This window comes from Symphalangus syndactylus, chromosome 6, assembly GCF_028878055.3.
Source record: "Symphalangus syndactylus isolate Jambi chromosome 6, NHGRI_mSymSyn1-v2.1_pri, whole genome shotgun sequence".
NCBI classification, from domain to species: Eukaryota; Metazoa; Chordata; class Mammalia; order Primates; family Hylobatidae; genus Symphalangus; species Symphalangus syndactylus.
Window position 1 is genome coordinate 105,133,385 of NC_072428.2, and position 22,126 is coordinate 105,155,510.

General features: G+C 36.9%; 1 protein-coding gene across 5 annotated transcripts in view; it reads left to right on the forward strand.

The window, feature by feature from the left end:
* The window catches only part of MDFIC (MyoD family inhibitor domain containing), a 97,463-nt gene that overhangs the window by 54,603 nt on the left and 20,734 nt on the right, over positions 1–22,126 (forward strand). For all 5 annotated transcript variants that reach the window (XM_063642142.1, XM_063642139.1, XM_063642140.1 and 2 more), the window contains one exon: positions 3,835–4,110. In XM_063642142.1, the coding sequence (XP_063498212.1) occupies positions 3,835–4,110 (276 nt within the window). The remainder of the gene's footprint in view (positions 1–3,834; positions 4,111–22,126) is intronic.

The window sequence follows — 22,126 nt, forward strand, 5'->3', positions numbered from 1 at the left end:
TAATTTCTGTTGAGATAGCTAATTTATTTAAGGCTTATCCAGTTTTGATTTGACTTATATAATGCACACATCTGGCAAAGGCATTCAACTAAGAAATATTTTAATGTTAAAAAAACTAGAGTAAAGGGATAATACTTGGTTATCTGATCATAATCCAAACTATAGTGAAAATAATTAGGTGACAGTGAAACAAAAATAATGTACGATTATTTATCTGCCAACAGAAATGGATATCATTTTGAAGACTGAAATGTAGATAAATCATTAAGGATGCGTGAGAATATCATCACTCCAGCCATACCTAGTAATTTGCAAATAGTCAATTTTGATAGCAGAAAAAGGTCAAATATGTCAATTTTAGAATTTGGTAGCCAGGATACAAGTGTCTTTTACCACTTTTATTTTTATTTACTAAGAATATTTATTACATAGTAATTCTAAGTTTATTTTGAATTATGAAATATGACAGGACGTTTTTGATTGACAAGGAGTCTCCCCAGCTTTGGTCAATGGCATTTCAACTCAGTCAAGCTCTCAGATTGCTTGAATTATTCTTTCCAGAGGAAAAAGTGGCTTTCCAGAGGAAAAACCAAATTAGGTTTAACTGTCTTTTTTGGCATCCTTTTAAATACATAGGCATAACTAGCTTTATGTTCAATAGTGGTCATTAGAATGTCATTCTAGTTGATACAAGAAGTTACAGAAGCAGCAAATTCATCTCTAAATCAAACCATTGCACACCCATAAGAAATAGATCTCCTTTTACAGATGCTTTGTAGGTTTTAGTTATGAAAAGGGCATATATAACTGCTAAACAGATGTTTACTTTTAGACTATTATTCCTCTTTATCACTAAAGAACTGAAAAACTATAGCAGGATGTTCTATGTTAGTTTTTATAAATCAGGTATTAATGTTAATAGACTTGGTATAAAAATGTGCATTTAAGTAAAAAAATCCATCTTTTTCTTAAAATATGCTAATAAATGAGTAGAATATTTTGATATGTTAAGATGTTTTTCTTAACAATACATAGGATGTATGAACAAGAATTGAAGTAAACAATGGCTTACTAAAGACATACTCAGATGCAAACTGTCTTTTTTTTTTCTGAAAAATGCCTGAAGTCTTATGTAGTCCCCAAAGATAATAAGTCCTCTTTAGCACATTTATCAACCCCATGTATAACTGTTACAGCCTTAAATGCAATACTTTTCCAAGTGGAACAGTTCTTCATAGTCTTATGAAATTTACATTTCATAATTGCTCATAATCATGAACAGAAAAAAAGACTAATTAAAGCAGTAAGTTTTAGATTTTGAAATTCCAGGAAAGTATAGCACAGTAAAATTTTCACAATGAATGTTTTTTGTTGTTGCTGGTGTTTTTGCTGAAAAGCTGTGATATATAGCTTTCCTTAAAATGTATATAATGAAGATAATGATGATTTTAATACTTAATGTAAACATATTACTTTTGGGGGGCATCAGGGCTTTTAGCTGCAAAAATCTTGGCTAATTTAAATAGAAAATAAATTTATTAGCAGCACATAGATGCTCCCAGAGTTATACAGACAAGGATCATGTCCATCCATTCAGGAGGGCTTTTCTGTTGAAAACCCCACTGCTGTAGCAATGGGCCACTGTTTTGCTAGGAGGTGAGGGACACCATAAGTTGTCCCTCACTGCTAAAATCAACAAATACCTCTTCACTCCCTGTGTTGAGAGGCTCCACTGCCCTGGTGTGGCTAACAGCTTGCATTGATCACTTCCAAATGCAAGCCATATTTCTGTTTGGCAGAACTTAGATCACATCCTTGTCCTCTAGCTCCAGAGTAGCCTAGGGATGTCATAGAGGAATTTACCTAACTCCATGAGTGTGACCAGAAGTGCTGGACAACACAACACAACAGGTGAATATTCACATTTGTTTTATGATTCATTGTCTAAAAAATCATATTTGTTTGTGCTTATGCTATTAAAAGTCTCCTCTGTTTACACTTTAAATAAAAAGTTTTGTTTTTTATATATAGGCACTTAATACATTTGGAATTTATATGTACTAATTATATTGTATTAAGCACACTATACCCAAATATTAATTGTATAAATGTTAATATTTATATAATTAATTATATTTATTTATATATTTATATATCATATAAATATTATATAAGTATTATATAATTATTATATAATACTTGATATATATGATACAATATGTCATATAAATTACTTGATATATATGATATAATATATATCATATAAAATATGTAAGTATTATATTTATATAATCAACATAATTATATTAGATTATATTGATTATAAACATTAATATTTATATTACTATAATTATATTAATTGATAAAATAAGTCTGCATATTAATTATATTGTACCCAAATATGTAGGTGTGTGCATGTCTACCTTATATTAATACATGAGTCCCATATTTGGGGCTCAATAATTTCATAAGCTTCATTGGCTTGTATGTCTATGCCTGGTCCAATGCCGTACTGCTTTAGGTACTATGATAGAAATATCTCGTATGTAAAATCCTACAACCCTCTTTTTCTTCTTAAAATTTCCTTGGTCTTTCTTAATTACTCTTCCATATACATTTTTGGATCATCTTGTCAAGTTCCATAAACAAGCCTGTTGGAAATGTTATGGAAATGGCATTAAATAATAAATCAGGGAGAATTAACCTAATTAACATATTTATACTCTCTCCACTTATTTGGGTTTCTTCTATGCCTCTCAGTAGTGTTTTGTAATTTTTGCCATAAAAACTCTGGCCATTTTTTTCTAGTTTAATTCCAAGATATGTATAGCATCTTTTGTTCATTTGTTGGCTTGTTCTTTCTTTTTTGCTATTGTGAAGTTATTTTTCTTGTATATTTGTTAATTGGTTATACTGTTTGCTTACAGGAGCATTGCTGATTTTATATGGTTGTGTATCAATCTTGCTACATTTTTAGACTTTCAGTATTTATAGTCTTAAACTTAGATTATATATATACTATATATTTGAATGTTCCCCAGAACATTCAAATCTGTGCACATCTCAAAAATTTTGTTCATTCCTGGCTAGAAGTCAGACCTATTAAATTTCTTTGTCTTATTTATTGCTTGTACTATGATCTCCTGCATAATATTGCATAAGTCACATAAGGGTGGGCATTTGACATACTTCTAAAGTCCTGACATTTAATTTTGGTAGATATGTTTTATTAAAGAAATTATCTTGTATTCCTAATTTTTCATAACTGGTTTATTTAAAAATCAAATTAAAGAATAAATATAGAAAAGATTTTCTTCTGCAAGATTCACAATGGGATTTTTTTTAAAAACACTGTATTTTTCTTTGTATTGTCCAGCTTTGAATACCAGAATTTATCATTTCTTTCCTTTTATTTGAAAAGACAATTGAGTAGTTTGTTATTAGTAGTAGTATTGAGATAACACTGTTGTGTCTATGCACAAAGAGGGCTCAGCATATAGAAAATAGTCAACATTCTCTGAATGAGTCTTAAATTACCTTTTCAGATTTCTCACTTAAATTGTCTTTAAAACCACCCAAAACAGTATTTCTCTGGTCTACTTTTTATATCCTTGTACAAACCCACTTTTGATGACCCCGTTCCCATTTTCCATTTTAGTAAATTATACTTTCTCTATGTCTATGTTAGTATTTTTCTTTCTTTTCTTTGTTGCCTCTTCAGTGTCAGTATCATGGGTAAAACCCCAAATCTCTGTTACTGAATGTATTTTCATTATTTTAAAATATTAATTTCTTTTTCTTTAACTGGCTGACTTTTTGCTGTTTTTAATTTAGCCCAACCTCAGCGCTTGCCTCAGCTTCAGACTTCAGCACAGGTGCCGAGTGATGAGGAAATAGGCAAGATAAAGAACGGCCACACAGGTCTGAGCAATGGAAATGGAATTCACCATGGGGCCAAACACGGATCCGCAGATAATCGCAAACTTTCAGCACCTGTTTCTCAAAAAATGCATAGAAAAATTCAGTCCAGCTTGTCTGTAAACAGCGATATCAGTAAGAAGAGCAAAGTAAATGCTGTCTTTTCCCAAAAGACAGGCTCTTCACCTGAAGGTAAGTTTGAGATATATGTAGATTTTATTTGACCAGATGTAAAATAATATTTCCTGGTAATTATTTGATCAAGCAAATATAATTGAAGAATCTTGCTTATCCTTCAGACAAACAGGAATTTTGGTAAAATGCAGATTAACTTTCCCAAAGGAAAGCACAAGATAGAAAAGGAAGCAGTGGCAGCTGACATCCTGCTTTTAGATAATCGTCTTCTAGAGTGAATAGTCATTACTTTAAATATAACTGCTATACTTCTTTTTTTTAATGCCACATTTAAAAATATAAATACAACATTTTGATGGCATACATGAGTGTGTGTGTGTATTTTTATCCCTCCCTGATGCAATATGTTATTCTATAGTTCAGAGATAAGATTACCTGCTTGTATTTTTGTCTTGCAAATCAGTTCTTAAATAGACAAAGCTAAAATGAGAGAAAGATTAGGTAATTTTCACGTTCTTGCCAGGGAATAGGCCAGGTGATTTCTGTTGCTTGACTGACCAGCATCTTCCAGCCACCATGTTGGCCAGCACCGCAACCATCTCCACTCCCATCCCATTTCAGCCTCACTGTTGTCTGGTCTTCAGCTCCTCCTTTAGAGACACTTGGCTGTGTTCTCTGTCCCCTGGGGAACTAGTTATTACCTCTTCAGTTCTATCTCATCCTGCCCTTGGCTGGGTTAAAAGCAGGTTAAATACTATGAACCTGGGAAAGTTCTTTATTAATCAAACAAATTGCACATGGTGACAATTAAAACAGACTCCCTTTACATGATTCATTGTATTATATTTAAAAAATAAAAATCTCCTCCCATATTTAAGGATCTGAATTTCTTTCCACGTATCCATGGTTCTCTGGTTTTCCTCCTTTCCCCTTTTAGCATTTATTGGATGTCTAAAGTCTTGAATCTGTTTTATGTATCTGATATACATATATTTGTCCTTATTCCCCTTTCCTTTCTATTTTGCTATGAAATCTTAAGTAAGAGAAATTCTGTGGGATGCCTCTGTGAAGTTGGTCATGCTTATTCATAGAGACAAATTGAGTTGTAAATAGGAAATTGTATTGAGAATTACCAGTAATGAGTGGGAGAAAGGATATTACATTTTGGCTACAGGTGTCTCAAACTCAACTGAGATAAAGTGTTAGGTTGATCAAATGATATGATAATAAATGGTCTGCATAGTTCCAGGTCAGTGACACTACTTTCCAAACTAATTAGATTGAAAGGGACTTGATTGACACTTTAAAATGAGTTTGACATGTAAGCTGCATGGTCATCTCTGAAGCACAGGTAGGCTGTTAACTAAACTGGCTCTCCAAGGAGTTGGGAAGGCAATGCAATTTTCTTTAGAGGATCTTTGCTTCTAGGTGATTGGGTGAAATAATTGAATGCAATTGAAATCTACTTGTTTTATACATTTGAATTTACTTATTATGTCCCTAACCTCTTATTTTCCATTTGATATTTACTTATTTTTGTATTAAAGAATGGTAACATTTGCATATCAATCCTAACTTGAAATAGCTTATGGAATGTTTGTAAATTTTTTTATTATTGCTTGCCTTTAATACCATGTCTGAATTTATTTGTAATGTAGGAATGCAGCTTCATAAGTAACATATGAAGGAGGAAGGAAATCACCAGTATATGAATGAGATATAGTTTTACTCTTCCTCTTTCTCTCCCGTCTCCCTTATTCTACCCATTCCCTCCGTCTTTTACTTTTTCTTTCTCTTCTCTCATGCTCACATTCACACTTATGGCCTACCACAGAGCTCTGGATAAGGGAAGTCCCTTGTAATCTGTGTAATCTGCTTTTATCACAAAATATGTTCCAGATTGGGTTGGGGACATGAGGAGCATACAATACAAATTTAAATGTGTAAACATATTTTGCAAAGTCTTATCCATATCTTCATTCTAAGACTATAGAATTTAGACAATTGTAGGTTTGTTTTATTGTGATTGTTTGAATCTAGATTAAAATTTGTCCATGTTTTTCTCAAAGTTCGGTATCTTCATGATTTGTCACTATTTAAGGTTGTGCCCTAAAATTTTGTGTTTCTTCTGACTTTCAGTTTTGAAGTTAATGTTTATTCTCTGGCAATGTGCTGTAATAAAAACCAAAACCAAAACAAAACAAAAAATCCATTGAACTGGTAGATGGCAAATTGAAAGGAAAAACATTCTTAATTCTGCCACCAGCTTGCTGGGGTACTTGAGTTTCTATGGGCCTGCTTTTTCTGTGGAATGAAGGGTTTGGATTAGATAATTTTAAAAATTAAGTTCAGTTCCAAGATTCTGTGAGTCTCTTTTTACAGCACCTGCTTTACTCTCAGGATAGATCTCTTGCTCTGTAGAATATGTGATCTCTTGTTGAGGAAACACCTAAAACCTGATGTGCTCGAACGGGGCAGTGGCAGAAACAGCTGTGGTGAACAGAAATAACACCTGAATTTCAGGAGGCCCATATGTCAGAACAGTAGGCCGTGAATAGGCGGCATGATTTATTGTGCAAATAAAAATGGATGGAAATGATTTTTTATAAAGCAATAAGAATGGGGAGATTTAGTGGCTAGGTGTCTTAGTCTATTTGTGCTGCTATAACAAAATATCTGAGACTAAAGTTTGGTCAGATTGGCTCATACCTATAATCCCAGCACTTTGAGAGGGCCACTGGGGAGGATCCCTTGAGACCAGGAGTTCAAGACCAGCTTGGGCTACATAGCAAGATCTCATCTCTACAAAAAAGAAAAAAAAAATCTAGCTGGGCACAGTGGCATGCACCTGTAGCCTTAACTACTCAGGAGGCTGAGGTGGGAGCATCATCTGAGCCCAGGAGTTTGAGGTTCCAGTGAGCTATGATTGTGCCACTATATTCCAGCCTAGGTGACAGAGTGAGACCCTGTCTCTAAAATAAATAAATAAATAAAACACCTGAGACTGGGTATTTGATAAAGAGCAGAAGTTTATTTTCTCTCAGTTCTGGAGGCTGGGAAGAGCAAGATCAAGGTGCTGGCAGGTTAGATTGTCTGGAGATGACCATTCTTCGCTTCTAAGATGATGCCTTGTTGCTGCATCCTTGGAAAGGGAGGAGCGCTGTGTTCTCACATGCTGTAAAGCAGAAGGGCAAGAGATCAAAAACTGCATGAAGCTAATCATGCCCACTTTGACAATGTTTTGTATGTCTGGGTACATGGTGCTTGTGGTTGTGATTTTTGTACTGCATGTAAATTTTATCAACAACTGGAATAACATTTTTTTTGGTTCAGATAATGGAATAAAATATTTAAAAATTTTCTAGTGTTTGATTAAGAACACTAAGGGCGTCTTTTCTAACCAGGATAGCAAAAACACTGCTAAGACATGATCCATTGCTTATGCAGAGGTAAGGTTTGAACCAGCCATAATTGAGTCTGTGAGTTGGCAAGATGTTTTAACGTGTCTTTAACTGTTGAGTGTCTGAAGACCTGAGATCAAAGAAGCCTGCACTTCATCAGGTACTTTTTTTTTTTTTTTTTTGAGGTGGTGTTTCACTCTGTTGCCCAGGCTGGAGTACAATGGTGCAATCTTGGCTCACTGCAACCTCTGCTGCCCAAATTCAAGCGATTCTCCTGCCTCAGCCTCCTGAGTAGCTGGAATTACAGGCGCCCACCACCACGCCTGGCTAATTTTTTTGTATTTTTAGTAGAGATGGGGTTTTGCCATGTTGGCCAGGCTGGTCTTGAACTCCTGACCTCAGGTGATCTGCCCACCTTGGCATCCCCATCAGGTACTTTTTAAGCGAGGTTGATTCATATAATTAGAGTGCCTTCCATGTGCTACTTGCTTCTCTCACATGAACTCATTTAGTCCTCCCAACAACACTGCAATTCTATGAATTCTATGAAATTATCTAATTATAAATGAGGAAACTGAGGCACAGAGAAGTTAAAGGAAACCACCAAAGGCAACAGGGGCATGGTAAAATTGAGACTCAAACTCAAAACATTCTGGTTCCACAATCCATGTTCCTAACCTCTGTGCTATTTTGTGTGACTAAAGTTTTCTGAAAAAAGGTAATTTATCAGACATTTCAACATGATACAGGATGTTAATGGTGTTACAGCTGTGGGCCAAGCAGGGATCTTCTTCTTAGTATACATTTGCCTCTTAAAGCCCTTCTTACCACGGTTTTAAAAACAACTCTCACACTTGTGCTCTCTGTTTTCCTTTTCCTACTAGACTGTGAATTCCCGAAAAGGCTGGACTGAATCTGAGTCAATTTTTTTTTTATTGTACGGTGATGCCCAGCATAAAAAAGTTTCTCATGAGTTAATAATTGATACAATGCTCTATTCCAAATCATTTTATCCTACCCTTCCTTAAAACCAGCCCTGGAAAATAAAATGTGTGCTCATAGTCACACAAAAAAATGTTCAAATCAACGTGGCACATGGATACATATGTAACAAACCTGCACATTGTGCACATGTACCCTAAAACCTAAAGTATAATTAAAAAAAAAAAAAAACTGTAAAAAAAAAAGTTCCATTTTTGCAATGGAGGAAAAAAAACCCATGTGGGAAAAAAATTGCACATTTTATTTAAAGGTTATTAAATTTGTAGATTTCTACTTATTTTGTATAATTAAATATTTTCATACATACTTTAATTTTCTGATTGCATCACCCAGGTGGAGAGTTTTAAGACTAAATGTTTAAGATTCTTGACCTTTGAAATAATTATAGTATAATTTAGTATCATATAATATTCAAATTGCCAAGGGTTTTCATTAGACTCAAAGACACTTTTCTTATCATAGGAATGGTAAATCTTAATATGTTTTACATGTGCCAGTTACATCTATATATTTTTGTAAAAATTAAGTTCCAACAAAATGCTTTTAAAGAAATTTTATACTTTTTAGGAATTTTTGAGTTAATTTACACTCCATACTTGATATTCTACATTTAGTATGCATAGAGAAATACATATCCAGTCCTAGTATATCATTGAACATAAATGCTGAACAAGACAGTGAAGAGCATTATGTAGATGGAAGTAACTACAATCATCTCATTTTTAATCACATAGAAGCAGTGTGGTGTAGTAATTAGAGCACAGACTCTGAAACTAGCCTGGTTGGGATCAAATATTGGCTTTGCTACTCACCAGTGATGTGTCTTTGGGCAGGTTACTTAGCCTCTTTTTGCATCAGCATCTCATCTCTAAAATGGGGATATTATTAGTACCTACTTCATAGGATTGTTATGAAGAAGACTTAAGTTGGTACTGCTTAGTGCTTAGAATACAGACTGGCTCAGATGAAGTGTTCGATATGTGTTGGCTGCTGTTATGATCATTAGTATTAAGGTTCATAGAGGGGTCAGGAATGTTAGCTTCTTGGAAAAGTCAATGCCTGGATGGGGACCTGAAAGACGAGACAAAGATAGTTTAGGGAGTTGAGAATAGAGGGAGGCATTCAAGGCCAAAGGATTTTGTTTTTCTTTTTTCTTTTCTTTGTGTGTGTGTGTGTGTGTGTGTGCTCTTCTTTTTGTTTGTTTGATAAGTAAGGTTTGTTAGATAAGTAAACGTGTGTCATGGGGGTTTGTTGTACAGATTATTTCATCTCCCAGGTATTAAGCCTAGTGCCCACTGGTTATTTTTTTCTGATCCTCTCCCATCTCTCACCACCTCCCTCTCTGAAAGTTCCCAGTGTGTGTTGCTCCCCTCTATGTAAATTCATGAATTCATATGTTTTATTCAGAGAACTACAAACAGTTTGCTGTTGTTGAAAAGCTAAATTAGTAGAGAAGATACTAGATGAGTAGGAATGAACCAGTCTATGGAGCCTGGGATGGCCCGTTCTTCTGAAGCTATTAATATCACACAGATCTATATGATTTATCTAAAGGACATCATATCCCATATATACTTTTTAAAAAAATTATGTTTTCTTTTCTCTCTGTAATACAAAAATTCAATGGTTGGAATTATATAGAATCAGCGTGCTTTCTTACCTGTAGCCAATACTGCTATGTATTAACCTGCCCTACCGTCTGCACCCTGATTACCTTTGCAGTTTTTTTTGTACATTAATAATGAACTGTTATCAAAAAGGAAATGATGAATTGGTTTTATCCATGTTGAGCTTGGGATGCTAATGAGCTCTACAGGAGACATTTGGACCTGTGGAAGGACTGAAACCCAGTTTGTATTTTACAGGCTTTTCTGCTTTCTTTTTTTTAAAACTATTTTTTGGTTTCTGAGGTCTATGACCTTTCTTTGTTTTCTTTTTAGGCTTTGCTTCTTTGTCTTTTTGGTGCATTTTCTCTTGCATTTATAGCAGAGGAATTTTTCAGAATATACCGGAGGGATAATGCATACTCCCCACCAGTAGGAGTACAGCCAAGATTCTCCAGGAGACAGTCTGGGTAGGGCACACAGCTTTAAAAAGGGATTAAGCAGAATTGGGCAGGACAATTAGAAAAGCCCATAAAGTGATTTCCCCTCCTTCCTTGTGAATCACTGGTAAAATGGTAAAAATATCTTTCCTTGACCTTACTATTTCCCCTTCCTTTCACCATCTGCAAACTCCAAGTCTAACTCCTTGCACTTGGAATTGTGCCTCCACTGTAATGCATAGACATGTCTGTACACATGGTCAGGTGAAACACTGCTGAATGCCTTTGTTTCTTCTCTCCCCTCAGCCTGGTGTGTTCTCATAACTCTCTGCATTCTTGATCTCTACACATTTTTTCAGAACTCGTCTTAGTCATCATCTCCTGATGCTCCATTTTGGGCGAATTGCCCCTTTTTTGGGTCTCCCACAGCAGGCTTGGTTGATCTATTAATCTATTAATCTATTGATCTATTAATCTGCCTTTCTGTATTAAAATGTAATCTCACTGAAAGCAAGATTCTGTCTTACTGATCTTTTAATGTTTAGCATACAGCCTAGTGCCTGGCTTATACAAGTTCAGTAAAAAGTGAGTTAGGAGTGTCAACTGGAGAACTAGACTTGTTCTTTATTACTCCATAGACATTGTGGTTGAAAGGGCAGGAATGGCTGAAATTCTTAAGGGAGAGAATGTGAAGGAATAAAAGGAAGGGCAAATACTTGAGCTAAAAGAAATGCAAAAAGAGACCCAGCAGAGGGAGGACTGTAACTCAGAGATCCTACCTCCCGGCCCATCAAGTTTTCTCACTATTCCATATGGGTTTCAAACAACCACATATTCTTGAATCCTGAAGCTGGGAAAAGAAATTAGAAAGGTAAAATTGAAATTGAGTTGTTTGCTGTTAGTTTCAACAGTATTATAAAATCTTATATTCATTTTTTCCCATAAAAAGCTTTTCCATTTTGCCTGTAATTGTAGAAGTACTACAGTAGTATTTTAGTGGAAAGATAATAATAGGAGCTCATGATATGACCATAAAGTTATAATCAGAGCTTCCAGAAACAAATTTTCTGTGACTTTGGCAAGATATGTCACTGCATTCCTCAAAATACTTAATTTGCTTGGATGATGTTTTGTTTTGTTATGTTCTGTTTTCTCAGGCGCAGTGCCTTCCATCGCATGTCACAATAATGGTGTGGGCAAAAGGTTTAGAATTCTGCTTTCCAATGCAATATTTGCTGGTTCTTTGGAAAACAGGACTTCAAGAAATGTCACTGCTCAGCCAACATATTAAATTGAAAAATAGTAATACAATGAGGAGTGTGTGTGTGGAGAGTAGGCATGATCAAAGTTGACAATATCAAAGTATAAATCATTCTGCACATATAAATCATTAATTTTCGTTTACCTGAAATATTTAAATTAGCTATTTTTTTAAATAAAGCAATTATCCATCAGAAGTATTTATAAATAGTAAGTGTTTCTGTAGGGCCAAAAGTAAACATTTAAGTACCTTATCTTAAAGTTTAGGAAAATAAGTTAACTATGTAGTTTGTTCTCATACGTATGTATTTGTTGAGGAGCAAAGAAAATATTTTACAAGGTTCTGAAAAATATGTAGCTTAATATTGAAACATAGAGATAACTCAAAATATGCCTCAAGCCTCAGAGCTCTTCTTTTGTAATAACCAACAATTTATAGGCCATCTTAAAGAAGAGATAGAAGCTATCAGCTATGTATGGACTTCACCGTTGGTTTCTTGGGTTTGTAGACAAGCTATCTTAGGTCACTGCTTTAGCAAATTAAATTAGCTCAGCATTCACTCAGGAGATGGGTGGGGAGGAAATAAAACAATGGAGATACAGATAGATTGGCCAGGAAGCTTCAGGGTGTGGGGTAGTTGGATGCAGAGGCTATTTAGAAACCAGACTTCAGAATAATGGGAAGAATTGAATAAATCCTATGACTCTACTAATGCACCAAAGTTTTGTTTTGTTTTGTTTTTTAGCACAGTGATGAAATGTTAGGTGATTTTTTTTAGGTTAAACATAATGTGTAGGCACAGCAGCCAGACTGGAGACGAAAGTTTGTTAGTGAGGGATTCAACCCCAAGAGCTGTGTCAAGTGCAGGCAATAGAGGAATTGAAGATTTACTTTAGAGTTTCAGGATTAAATGAGGTCCAGAGCTAAATCTGGGCAGACTTGGAAGAGCAGTCAGATATGTATTATTCTGAGCAGGACTGTCGTTAACATTTTAGTTCAATTAGTTTGGAAATTGAATAGAAATTAGGTAATTAGGAGGAATAGCTGAATGTAGTTTGGAGAGGATCATGAGTTGAGTTTTAGATCTGTTCAGTTTTGTATGATTATACATAATTCAAGAGGAGAATTCCAAAATGCATTTGGAAATACACAACTGGAGCTGGAGAGAAGGAGTTAGAGGCAAATATAGTTATTTATATTTGTTCTCATAGAGGAGACACTTCACTATAAATCTGGATGAGTTTTTTTAAAGTAGAGATTTCAGAGAAAAGGTCAGATGGCTGAGAACTGAGTGACTCAGCGATCACTGGAGGCCAGCCAGTTTGGTGGGATGGGAGTGTGGGTTCAGCTTGTGTGCTTGGGAGGCAATCCCAAGGAAAGTTCAGATTTTTCTCCAGAGGTGATATCAGATAGACAGTAAGTCAGAGTAAGACCATACTGATAAAATAGCCTAGAGGAGAGGTCACAGTGCAAAGAGAAGAGGATGATTACCTGGCTGAGAGGAAACAAAGAAAGATGAGAGGAGAGACAGACTGGAGAGAATGATATCACAAGACAGGGAAAGAATGTTTTTAAAAGAGGAAGAGAACTATATCAAGGTGCACCAGATATTGATGACAGGTTCAGTAAAATGAGCACTGAAATATTTCTGTTGGTTGTGACAATGTGGACATCATTCAGTGACCTTATTAAGAGTCGTTTTCATGGAGAAGCCACAATGATGTGGGTTGTAGAATGTGTAAACAGATCTAGAAAGGCCAAAATTCAGGGCAGAAGTGCAAGTCCAGAAGGGTTGTTTGTTTGGTGTGTATTATTTTGTTTTAAGATAGGAACAATTTCAGTATGTTTACATTCAGCTGGAAAAGATCCAGGAGAGAAGGAACATTTGAAGATATGAGAAGGCAATAATGATACCTTCTTGACAAACCAGCATATAGTGTATTTAGACTTTAGATCTATAGTTTAATACACTGAACTAAATGAATGCATTGACATTGTCAAAGCAAGAGAATTGAGCAACCAGAGAAGTATTTACCGAATTGTTAACCTCGATGGCTCTGCTCTGTAAGGGCTATGTGGTTGCTTAATTTTAGAAGACTTCTCAGTAACCTCTATGGAATGATTTGGTACGAGGACATGTAACCTTTGGTGATTAAAAAGCCTTTTTCAAATCCCTACTCCTACCTCATTCCATGAGCATTCATTGAGTTTGAATGGAGGGGATTGATAGGGCCTTAGGATTCTGAGTTCCAAGTCTCTGACTTTTGTGTTTTGGATCACAAATTGATTAAAATCGATAGCATCTTATACTTTATGTTCATAAGGCCCTTAATTGAATTTAATCATAGCTTTTACACATAGTATAGTAGAAGAAGTAAAAACAAACATAGCTAAGCAAACAGTTAAAGAGAAGAAAATATAAGTAAAGAAACCACTGCATAATGCAGACAAATGGGAAACAGTAGGTTAATTTTAAAATATATTTAAAGTGAATTTATGCTTTAGTATGCCCTACTCATCATTGAATTACTATCACAAAGGCTTGAAAAGGTTAAGACTTAATCTATAATAAAAAGGAGTTTTGATTAATTGTGATAATCTTTTACACAATGATTCTGATCATTTTTGATCACATGGGCTTCTTTGAGAATCTGACAAGAGTTATTATTTCCCCCCGCAAAGTTTGAAAGACAGGCAACAAGATCCTGTTAGTACTGTGTTATTCTTCTTTTTTTTTTCTTTATACTTTAAATTCTAGGATACATGTGCACAACCTGCAGGTTTGTTACATATGTATACATGTGCCATGTTGGTGTGCTGCACCCATTAACTCATCATTTATATTAAGTATATCTCCTAATGCTATCCCTCCCCCTCCCCCCATCCCATGACAGGCCCCAGTGTGTGATGTTCCCCTTCCTGTGTCCAAGTGTTCTCCTTGTTCAGTTCCCACCTATGAGTGAGAACATGTGGTGTTTGGTTTTTTGTCCTTGTGATAGTTTGCTGAAAATGATGGTTTCCAGCTTCATCCATGTCCCTACAAATGACGTGAGCTCATCCTTTTTTATGGCTGCATAGTATTCCATGGTGTATATGTGCCACATTTTCTTAATCCAGTCTATCACTGATGGACATTTGGGTTGGTTCCAAGTCTTTGCTATTGTGAATAGTGCCACAATAAACATACATGTGCGTGTGTCTTTATAGCAGCATGATTTCTAATCCTTTGGGTATATACCCAGTAATGGGATGGCTGGGTCAAATGGTATTTCTAGTACTAGATCCTTGAGGAATCGCCACACTGTCTTCCACAATGGTTGAACTAGTTTACAGTCCCACCAACAGTGTAAAAGTGTTCCTATTTCTCCACATCCTTTCCAGCACCTCTTGTTTCCTGACTTTTTAATGATCACCATTCTAACCGGTGTGAGATGGTATGTCATTGTGGTTTTGATTTGCATTTCTCTGATGGCCAGTGATGATGAGCATTTTTTCATGTGTCTGTTGCCTGCATAAATGTCTTCTTTTGAGAAGTGTCTGTTCATCTCCTTTGCCCACTTTTTGATGGGGTTGTTTGTTTCTTCTTGTAAATTTGTTTGGGTTCTTTGTAGATTCTGGATATTAGCCCTTTGTCAGATGAGTAGATTGCAAAAATTTTCTCCCATTCTGTAGGTTGCCTGTTCACTCTGATGATAGTTTCTTTTGCTGTGTGGAAGCTCCTTAGTTTAATTAGATCCCATTTGTCAATTTTGGCTTTTGTTGCCATTGCTTTTGGTGTTTTAGACATGAAGTCTTTGCCCATGCCTGTGTCCTGAATGGTATTGCCTAAGTTTTCGTCTAGGGTTTTTATGGTTTTAGTTCTAACATTTAAGTCTTTGATCCATCTTGAGTTAATTTTTGTATAAGGTGTAAGGAAGGAATCCAGTTTCAGCTTTCTACATGTGGCTAGCCAGTTTTCCCAGCACCATTTATTAAATAGGGAATCCTTTCCCCATTTCTTGTTTTTGTCAGGTTTGTCGAAGATCAGATGGTTGTAGATGTGTGGTATTATTTCTGAGGGCTCTGTTCAGTTCCATTGGTCTATATCTCTGTTTTGGTACCAGTACCATGCTGTTTTGGTTACCGTAGCCTTGTAGTATAGTTTGAAGTCAGGTAGCGTGATGCCTCCAGCTTTGTTCTTTTGGCTTAGGATTGTCTTGGCAATGTGGGCTCTTTTTTGGTTCCATATGAACTTTAGTTTTTTCCAATTCTATGAAGAAAGTCATTGGTAGCTTGATGGGGATGGCATTGAATCTATAAGTTACCTTATGCAATATGGCCATTTTCATGATACTGATTCTTCCTATGCATGAGCGTGGAATGTTCTTCCATTTGTTTGTATCCTCTTTTATTTCATTGAGCAGTGGTTTGTAGTTCTCCTTGAAGAGGTCCTTCACATCCCTTGTAAGTTGGATTCCTAGGTATTTTATTCTCTTTGAAGCAATTGTGAATGGGAGTTCACTCATGATTTGGCTCTCTGTTTGTCTGTTATTGGTGTATAAGAATGCCTGTGATTTTTGCATATTGATTTTTATCCTGAGACTTTGCTGAAGTTGCTTATCAGCTTAAGGAGATTTTGGGGTGAGATGATGGGGTTTTCTAAATATACAATTATGTCATCTGCAAACAGGGACAATTTGACTTCCTCTTTTCCCAGTTGAATACCCTTTATTTCTTTCTCCTGCCTGATTGCCCTGGCCATAACTTCCAACACCGTGTTGAATAGGAGTGGTGAGAGAGGGCATTCCTGTCTTGTGCCAGTTTTCAAAGGGAATGCTTCCAGTTTTTGCCCATTCAGTATGATATTGGCTGTGGGTTTGTCATAAATAGCTCTTATTATTTTGAGATATGTCCCATCAATACTGAATTTATTGAGAGTTTTTAGTATGAAGGACTGTTGAATTTTGTCAAAGGCCTTTTCTGCATCTTTTGAGATAATCATGTGGTTTTTGTCTTTGGTTCTGTTTATATGCTGGATTACATTTATTGATTTGTGTATGTTGAACCAGTCTTGCATCCCAGGGATGAAACCCACTTGATCATGGTGGATAAGCTTTTTGATGTGCTGCTGGATTCACTTTGCCAGTATTTTACTGAGGATTTTTGCATCGATGTTCATCGATATTGGTCTAAAATTTTCTTTTTTTATTGTGTCTCTGCCAGGCTTTGGTATCAGGGTGATGCTGGCCTCATAAAATGAGTTAGGGAGGATTCCCTCTTTTTCTATTGAATGGAATAGCTTCAGAGGGAATGGTACCAGTTCCTCCTTGTACCTCTTGTAGAGGGTAGAGCTGTGAATCCATCTGGTCCTGGACTTTTTTTGGCTGGTAGGCTATTAATTATTGCCTCAATTTCAGAGCCTGTTATTGGTCTATTCAGGGATTCAACTTCTTCCTGGTTTAGTCTTGGGAGTGTGTATGTGTCCAGGAATTTGTCCATTTCTTCTAGATTTTCTAGTTTATTTGTGTAGAGGTGTTTATAGTATTATCTGATGGTAGTTTCTGTTTCTGTGGGATCAGTGGTGATATCCCCTTTATCATTTTTTATTGCATCCATTCGATTCTTCTCTCTTTTCTCCTTTATTAGTCTTGCTAGTGGTCTCTCAATTTTGTTATCTTTTCCAAAAACCAGCTCCTGGATTCATTGATTTTTTGGAGGGGTTTTTTGTGTCTCTATTTCCTTCAGTTCTGCTCTGATCTTAGTTATGTCTTGCCGTCTGCTGGCATTTGAATGTGTTTGCTCTTGCTTCTCTAGTTCTTTTAATTGTGATGTTAGGGTGTCAATATTAGATCTTTCCTGCTTTCTTTTGTGGGCATTTAATGCTATAAATTTCCCTCTACACACTGCTTTAAATGTGTCCCAGAGATTCTGTTATGTTGTGTCTTTGTTCTCATTGGTTTCAAAGAATATCTTTCTGCCTTCATTTTGTTATGTACCCAGTAGTCATTCAGGAGCAGGTTGTTCAGTTTCCATGTAGTTGAGCGGTTTTGAGTGAGTTTCTTAATCCTGAGTTCTAGTTTGATTGCACTGTGGTCTGAGAGACAGTTTGTTATAATTTCTGTTCTTTTACATTTGCTGAGGAGTGCTTTACTTCCATCTATGTGGTCAATTTTGGAATAAGTGTGAAATGGTGCTGAGAAGAATGTATATTCTGTTGATTTGGGGTGGAGAGTTCTGTAGATGTCTATTAGGTCTGCTTGGTGCAGAGCTGAGTTCAATTCCTGGATATCCTTGTTAACTTTTTGTCTCGTTGATCTGTCTAATGTTGACAGTGGGTTCTTAAAGTCTCCCATTATTATTGTGTGGGAGTTTTAGTCTCTTTGTAGGTCTCTAAGGACCTGCTTTATGAATCTGGGTGCTCCTGTATTGGGTGCATATATATTTAAGATAGTTAGCTCTTCTTGTTGAATTGATCCCTTTACCATTATGTAATGGCCTTCTTTGTCACTTTTGGTCTTTGTTGGTTTAAAGTCTGTTTTATCAGAGACTAGGTGTGCCACCCCTGCCTTTTTTTGTTTTCCATTTGCTTGGTAGATCTTCCTCCATCCTTTTATTTTGAGCCTATGTGTGTCTCTGCATGTGCGATGAGTCTCCTGAATACAACACACCGTTGGGTCTTGACTCTTTATCCAATTTGTCAGTCAGTTTCTTTTAATTGGAGCATTTAGCCCATTTACATTTAAGGTTAATATTGTTATGTGTGAATTTGATCCTGTCATTATGATGTTAGCTGGTTATTTTGCTTGTTAGTTAATGCAGTTTCTTCCTAGCCTCGATGGTCTTTACAATTTGGCATGTTTTTGCAGTGGCTGGTACTGGTTGTTCCTTTCCATGTTTAGCACTTCCTTCAGGAGCTCTTTTAGGGCAGGCCTGGTGGTGACAAAATCTCTCAGCATTTGCTTGTCTGTAAAGGATTTTATTTCTCCTTCACTTATGAAGCTTAGTTTGGCTGGATATGAAATTCTGGTTTGAAAATTCTTTTCTTTAAGAATGTTGAATATTGGCCCCCACTCTCTTCTGGCTTGTAGAGTTTCTGCCAAGAGATCAGCTGTTAGTCTGATGGGCTTCCCTTTGTGGGTAACCAGACCTTTCTCTCTGTCTGCCCTTAACATTTTTTCCTTCATTTCAACTTTGGTGAATCTGACAATTATGTGTCTTGGAGTTGCTCTTCTTGAGGAGTATCTTTGTGGCATTCCCTGTATTTCCTGAATTTGAATGTTGGCCTGCCTTGCTAGTTTGGGGAAGTTCTTCTGGATAATATCCTGCAGAATGTTTTCCAACTTGGTTCCATTCTCTCCGTCACTTTCAGATACACCAATCAGACGTAGATTTGGTCTTTTCACATAGTCCCATATTTCTTGGAGGCTTTGTTCATTTCTTTTTACTCTTTCTTCTCTAAACTTCTCTTCTCACTTCATTTCATTCATTTGATCTTCAATCACTGATACCCTTTCTTCCAGTTGATCGAATCGGCTACTGAAGCTTGTGCATTCATCATGTAGTCCTCGTGCCATGGTATTCAGCTCCATTAGGTCATTTAAGGACTTCTCTACACTGGTTATTCTAGTTAGCCATTCATCTAATCTTTTTTCAAGGTTTTTATCTTCTTTGTAATGGGTTCGAACTTCCCCCTTTAGCTTGGTGAAGTTTGATTGTCTGAAGCCTTCTTCTCTCAACTCATCAAAGTCATTCTCCATCCAGCTTTGTTCCGTTGCTGGCAAGGAGCTGTGTTCCTTTGGAGGTGGAGAGGCACTCTGATTTTTATAGTTTTCAGTTTTTCTGGTCTGTTTTTTCCCCATCTCTGTGGTTTTATCTACCTTTGGTCTTTGATGATAGTAATGTACAGATGGGGTTTTGGTGTGGATGTCCTTTCTTTTTGTTAGTTTTCCTTCTAATAGTCAGGACCCTCAGCTGCAGGTCTGTTGGAGTTTGCTGGAGGTCCACTCCAGCCCTGTTTGCCTGGGTATCAGCAGTGGAGGCTGCAGAAAAGCGAATATTGCTGAACAGCAAATGTTGCTGCCTGATTGTTCCTCTGGAAGCTTCATCTCAGAGGGGTACGCAGCCGTGTGAGGTGTCAGTCTGCCTTTACTGGGGGGTGCCTCCCAGTTAGGCTACTCGGGAGTCAGGGACCCACTTGAGGAGGCAGTCTGTCCATTCTCAGATCTCAAACTCCATGCTGGGAGAACCACTACTTTCTTCAAAGCTCAGTTGGAAATGCAGAAATCAGCTGTCTTCTGCGTTGCTTATGCTGGGAGCTGTAGACTGCAGCTGTTCCTATTCAGCCATCTTGGAACCACCCAGCATTGTGTTATTCTTGAAGGTGACTGAAGAGATTGGATAACTTCAGATCTAAAATCAAACATCTCTAAGAACTGACCAGATAATGAGGTGCCTACTGAGCCATTGTAACATTTTTTATTTTGAGGTAGGAAAACTGCATCAGGCTATGGCAGATGGCTGACATGATCTGACTTACCATTTTTAAACATCACTTTGCCTTTTGTGCTGATAGTGGACTACAGGTACACAAGGTCCACAAAAGGGAGACCTGCCATGACACTATTGCTGTGATTCATGTGGGAGGTAATAGGAGTGGATTGGGGTGACAGTGATGGAGGTGATGAGATGTTGTTGCATTTGGGTGTATTTTGAAGGCAGAACAAGATTTGCTGAAGAATGAGATTTTGGTGTGAAAGACAGGGATTAAGGATGACTCCAAGTTTCTGGGCCTGAGCAGTTGAAAGTATGGAATGGCCATTAACTGAGATGAGAAGACTATAGGAAGAATGGGGTTTGGTTCATGGAGGAAGTTCATGTTTGGTTTTGAATATACTGATTTTGAGATACCCATTATCTGTACAAGTGGTGATGTGGAGGAGGTGTTTGGATAAGGGAGTCAGTAGTTCAAAGGAAAGGTCTGCAGCTTGAGTTATGTTTTGTGAATTTTCAAGGTGCAGAATGTACAGTGGATGAGATCACTGGCAACTGGGGTTCTCAACCCTGGCCTCTGGATATTTGGAGAAAGAGCTTTAGGGCAAAGGGAATAGGAAATAAAATACAAATCAGCGATTATGATTCATTTGGAATGGAGTGGGTCCAAGGTGTCAGCATCCTTTAGAAGCTCCCTATATGATTCTAATTTGAATGCAGGATTAAGAGCTCTTGCCCAGAACATAGATCAAGTGCAAAAGTACTCCAAAAACTGAGCCCTGGGCCATTATGCCACAGTAGAAAATGAAGAGAAACCATCAAAAAAGTGAGGATGAGTAGCTAGTAATGGAGAAGGGATAAAGAGGGGCAGCTTGGAAACCAAATGAAGGAAGTATTTTAAAACAGAGGGAGTGATCATGTGTCAAGAGCAACTGAGAAATCCAGTAAGATGAATGAGACGTGACCATTGAAATTGTCATGTAGAAGTCACTGGTGACCTTCACACTTTTGGTGTTGTGATGGGGACAGAGTGTGATTGAGATGGATTCCAGAGAAAATGAGAAAAGAAAAATTGCAAATTGCAAATCTGGATTACTCTATCAAGGAGTTTTCTGAAAGGAGAATAAGTAAAAAGGCTGGGATATAAAGGTGAATGTTTTTAGAAATGGGGTACATGGTTGAGTGCTATTGGTAATGAACTAGTAGAGGAGACACTGATGATGCAGGAGCATGATGTTTTTGAGAAGGTGAGAGGGGAGGAGATTCATTACAAAGTACCCTGTGGTGTTGTAGGGGAGTGTATGTGCGTGCATGCATGTGTGTGTGTGTGTGTGTGCGCGGGTGTTTTATCTCTCTCAGATTTTAAAGAAAGGGTCACCTGGGGCAGTGGCTCACATCTGTAATCCTGGCACTTTGGGAGGCCAAGGCGGGAGAATGGCTTAAGGTTAGGAATTTGAGACTAGTCTGGACCTCATCTCTACAGGAATAAAAAAAAAAAAATTAGCCAGGCGTGGTGCTGCGTGCCTGTGGTCCTAGCTACTTTACTTAGGAGGCTGAGACAGGAGCATCACTTGAATCCAGGAGCCTGAGGCTGTAGTGAGCTATGGTTGTACCACTGCACTCCAGGCTGGGCAACAGAGTGTGAAAGCATGACCCTGCATCTAAACAGAAAAAAAAAAAAGAAAAGAAAAGAGAAAGACAAAAGAAAGGACCCATGCCTGCAGAGCACTATTTTTTACAGTGACTTCTTTAGTTCTGTGTCTTACACATATGAGGCACTTTCAATTTGTTCAAATGGAGCTCTTTCAAATGACCGGTAGGATATGGCATAGTAGATTTACAAGTTTTGGAGACTTTCTACCTAAGAAAATATTTTATCATTTGGGACGATGAAAA